The 4,797-nt window shown below is 43.4% G+C and overlaps 1 protein-coding gene across 1 annotated transcript; it reads left to right on the forward strand.

Moving 5' to 3' along the window:
* The first annotated feature begins 366 nt into the window (after positions 1–366).
* Positions 367–1,904, forward strand: LOC134467487 (B-type lectin plumieribetin-like). Its single transcript, XM_063221362.1, has 2 exons — positions 367–472; positions 1,540–1,904. The coding sequence occupies exons 1-2, from the start codon at positions 383–385 to the stop codon at positions 1,807–1,809; spliced, it is 360 nt and encodes a 119-aa protein (XP_063077432.1). The 5' UTR covers positions 367–382; the 3' UTR covers positions 1,810–1,904.
* Positions 1,905–4,797: the final 2,893 nt, after the last annotated feature.

A 4,797-nucleotide genomic window follows, 5' to 3' on the forward strand; every position in this document is an offset into this window, starting at 1 on the left:
AGGTCAGGGGGCATTGAAACCTACACCCTTCAAATTGAACATTGGAGACTGGTCAAACGCAATTTCAAACTCCTGTGCTAACCCTGTGTTGTGTTGTACATATGTGTTGTACATATTCTATACACAGTAAAAAAAAATACAAGTGTTAATATAATTCAAAACATAAATAGTGTTAATTTTCCGCTTTAGTCAGTGTAGCATTTATAGCAATTCATTCTACTGAATAAGAATATATTAAGAGCTGTGGAGTTGGAAATACACTGGCCACCTTTAAAAAAAATAAAAAAGTTTTCTTGATTTTCTGGATTTATATAGGCCCTCCCCTACTTCGCTTCAAATTTTGACACCCCATTTTTGTAGGTGCAGTTTAATTCGTGCCACCATGAGCAAGAACGTCCTCAACTGTAATGCTGAGCTTCACAGGGGTGACTTCCTCATGTCCAACAATGGCAACTTCAAGGCCATTTATCAGGTACAGACATTTACAAATACAAATATTTAAATTTGAGTGTTTTCTACATTTGAGTGTGTTTTACAAGTTACTAATTTGGCTTTTTTTTGTCACTGGTCAAGAAACCATCTTTGTATTTTTTTTTATATGAGCCTTGTGCCCTACTGCTGTACAGTATTATTTTATTTTAGTCTTTTGATTTTTCCCTGGTTTGCCTTATGCAAAGAAATACAGCAGAGGTTTTTTTATAATGTGAAGGGGACGGAAAGAAGTGCATTCGAAAAGGGGTGAGTCGACACCCACCTGATCCACCCGCTATCTGCGCTCTGTGAGCTCGCCAGTAGGCATGTTCACTCTAGGTAGAAAGGATTCAACTACAACTACATATGGACTCAGAGAGTGCAGACCTCTGTCAAGGAAGCTGTTTGATAGAACCTTTGACTACGTTACACCTTATTTTTTTTCAAGTCGTTCTGCTTTGTTTTGTGGAGAGGGGTCATTGTTCATGTTCCCTGGGTCCTATGTTCCCTGCAACCGGGGAACTTAGGACCCTTTTTTTCTTTTTTTCTATGTTCCCCGCTGCTTCCAAGTAGACAGCTGCCGCATGGCAAAGCGCAGGTTGTTGTTGCACCTCTGACAGGTTAGGCTTAGGGATAATTTTGTTCAGGGCACAAATTTACAACTCAGAAACATTGCATTACTGACAGGTTAGGTTTAGGGATGGTTTTGGGAAGGGCACAATTTGAAAACTCGGAAACATACAATGCGGGGAACATAGAACACTTTTTTAGAAAAAGCGTCCCAAGTTCTCCAGTCCCATTACATTACATTACATTTCACTTAGCTGACGCTTTCATTTGTTCAAAGCGACTTACAACTATTATTTTTCAGGGTAAAGACAGGGGAACATAGGACCCGGGAAATATAGGACCTGGGGAACATAGGCCCGCTTTGTATAATTTTAGAACAAATTGGTATTGTGAGCACATTTCTATTCTGAGAAAAAAACTTTTAACTCAACATCTTTGGTCAAACATTCCTTTCTTTAATTTTTCAATATCAAACCATCTGCTTTAATGTGACTACAGGAGGACGGCAACTTTGTCATCTACGGCTGGAGTCCAATCTGGGCCTCCAACACCTGTGGGTGTACTGGTAACCGTGTGGTCATGCAAGAAGACTGCAACCTGGTCATGTATGATGGAGAAGGCGACAACAGTTCACCAGTTTGGGCATCAGCTACCAGCTATCGTTCTGGAGGCCCTCACTGGAAGGCGCATGCCCTTCTTCGGGATGATGGATCCCTGGTTGTGCAGAAGGACGGCAAAGTGCTGTGGAAGGCAGATGGGAAGCAGTGAGCCCAAGACCAAGCTGCCCATGGGGCAAGTCTGGGGCTAAGGATGTTTTTGATGGTTTATTTATCATGGTAGATAACCTTTTAATGGTTAATAAGATTGGGAAAAAAGAATAAAGATTTAAAAAAAATTTTTTTACATTGTGCAAAAAATGTCACATGAATGTCAGATTAATGTCCTCACACATTGAATCATATTCAAACATGGTAGTAGAAATAAACAACGTAGAGTGAAATATTTCTGGTGGTTGTTTCAGACTCATTATTACGTAAATGGCTAAAGAAATATTTGAAGGCACTGGTATTGATACTGTGTACAGTGGACGTGGACTTGGACTGGGGGAGGAGAGGAGGACTGAAAGGAGAGGAGGAGGAGAAGAGGCAGTAATGGATGAGAGAGGGAGAGTGGGATGAGAGCCAGCAATAGAGGAGGGGAGGAGGAGAGAAAGACGAAAGGCAGGAGAGGAGGGGACACACACACATACAGACACACACACACACACACGCACGTACACATGCACGCACACACACACACACAGGAATGGAAGGAAAGGAAAGGAGAGGAGGAGAAAGAGAGGAGGACAGGAGTCAAAGTGGCAGTGGAGGAGTCAGGGAGAGGGGTAGGTGAGCCAGCAATAGAGGAGGGGAGGAGGAGAGAAAGAGGAAAGGCAGGAGAGGAGGACACAGACACACACACACACACACACACGCACACACACACACACAGGAATGGAAGGAAAGGAAAGGAGAGGAGGAGAAAGAGAGGAGGACAGGAGTTGGAGTGGCAGTGGAGATGGTGAGGGAGGATGAGTGTCGGGATAATTTGTGCTGCCTGCCACATTAGTGAAGGAGCTTCTAAACAGGCCCATAAATCCAGCAGCTGACAGCCAGACCAAACGCTGAGCTGACACACAGGGCCGGACTGGGGGAGAAAGGAGGCCCGGGCACTTTTGGCTGAAAAGTGGGCCCCTCATAAATAGCGGGGTAGAACCAGTGGTGTAGTCTACGTAGAACGCGGGTATACGGAGTATACCCACTTCTAAATTTCAGGGATTTCAGTATACCCACTTAAAATTGTTTGATCCATTGTTTTGAATAGCACAAATATATACAGTATACCCACTTCAAAAAATGCTAAAATATACAGTATACCCACCATAGACTACACCACTGGGTAGACTACAACACTGGGTAGAACTGACTCACTGGCGGTGGGCCCTGCACCCTCGTGGGCCCCTATTTTCAGAAATTTAAAAAAAAAAAAAAAAGTTTTTTTTCTTTTTCTTCTATGTCTGAAAATAGGGGCCCACAAAGGTGCGGGGCCCACGAGGAAATGCCCGCTATGCCAGGTGGCCAGCCAAACCAAACGCTGAGCTGACGTGCTCCACTACGTGCCGCTCCGCTCCCCTCAGCAGACCTCGATTTGCTGCAGAACTCCTCTCCTCACACACACACACACACACACACACAAGGGAGTAACTTTGACTTTGACATTGGTAGGGACACAAAATTGGTGGGGGTTCGGGGGTTTCTCCCTCAAGAAAATTTAGAAAATACAGTTGTTAAAAGTACAATTTTAACGCAATATATGAATGTATTAGCCTATGAATGAATGTAGCTCAATGGTTTTAGAGGGGGATGATTTTTCAACATTTTCATTGTGGGAGGGGGCGGGGGGGCTGATTACCAATCACAAGTTCATGGCACACAGTAGATGTTATATCAATGAGCAGATGATATGTCAACGAGCGTTCCTTAGGAAGTTGGTCTTTCAATCACACGGTTGCAGGCTTAAATCCCACCCTTACCTCTGTTTACACCTCCATCCATGACTGGAGTGAAATTGACCAAAGCAGTCAGTTCTGACCCAACATTGCTCCAGAGACTGTAACCAATAACCTGGGCATATAAGTCGCTTTGGGTTCAAATGTCAGCAAAGTGGTATAGCCTGACATGAAAATGATCACCAGTTCTGCCAATAGGTCTAGCCTACTCACTTTATTGACATTTAGGCCAATTTTAACAGCAACAAAAAGGATACGGACATTTGCAAACCTTTTCTTGAAATAAGCTTGCATGTTTTTTAAATAAAAAATAAATCAGACAGGGCCTAAAAAAAAAATGTTTTGGTTCCGGTGCCGACTGACCCTGTTATTTTTTATGCGATCCTATTTTCTTTTAGTTTTTATCCTCCAAAATTAGCGATGCTGTGTGGACTGTTGTAGCTTACATACAAATCAACACTTTTCTTCATTCTCATAGGCTAACTCCCTATCTCTCCTTTCTCCCTGCCTGTAGCTGCGTTTGCATCATAGTAGCCTACAGGCAACACACGTGCGCGTGCAAGTGTCTTTGCGCAGCGCCTCTTGATAGAAATCCCAGCGATGTCACCGCATAGTTGCGCACCAACTGTGTCACGTTGTAGGCGAATTTTAATGCTACAACATACCAGTTAGCTTTGTAGCCCTTCTACATGACCAAAATGCAAGGCCTATGTGAGATTTTTGAATGATATTGGTTACATAGGCTACTCGTCATGGAAGAACAAAGGCTTCCATTTCAGTCGCGTTGGATGTTCAGCGAGAGATTCAGAACCTAGTCTCAGCAATAGTCTAGGCTACTCAAGTAGTCCTACAGTTAAATAGCCTGTAAAACAAATCCAGGTTAATTTAATATGAAAGAAGGGAAATGTTTTGCCGAAGTCTACCTTTACTCTTTCATTTAGGCTACCACAGGCTTGTCCGTCATTGGCAGATTTTTTAAGGAAGACTGAGGATTCCGAAGTCCGTCCTTTCGACGGTAGTTTACACCCGTATCAGTAGATCTAGTGTGCATTTCAATTCGTTATTATCTGCGCTGCGCTGAGACCACATTTCTTCTGAAATAGGCCACTTTCTGCTTCACGCTTCTCCCCCTCTCTCTGCTTGTCACGCAACTATTACGCACCTGCAGAGCTCCGGTCCCTGCACCCAAATAGTGAATTAGAAATTGC

Source organism: Engraulis encrasicolus, chromosome 17, assembly GCF_034702125.1.
Source record: "Engraulis encrasicolus isolate BLACKSEA-1 chromosome 17, IST_EnEncr_1.0, whole genome shotgun sequence".
Taxonomy (NCBI): Eukaryota; Metazoa; Chordata; class Actinopteri; order Clupeiformes; family Engraulidae; genus Engraulis; species Engraulis encrasicolus.

Coding starts and splice junctions, on each gene's coding strand:
- LOC134467487 (XM_063221362.1), top strand. CDS start 383: ATGAGCAAGAACGTCCTCAACTGTAATGCTGAGCTTCACAGGGGTGAC. Junction 473..1,539: donor ACTTCAAGGCCATTTATCAG/GTACAGACATTT, acceptor ATGTGACTACAG/GAGGACGGCAACTTTGTCAT.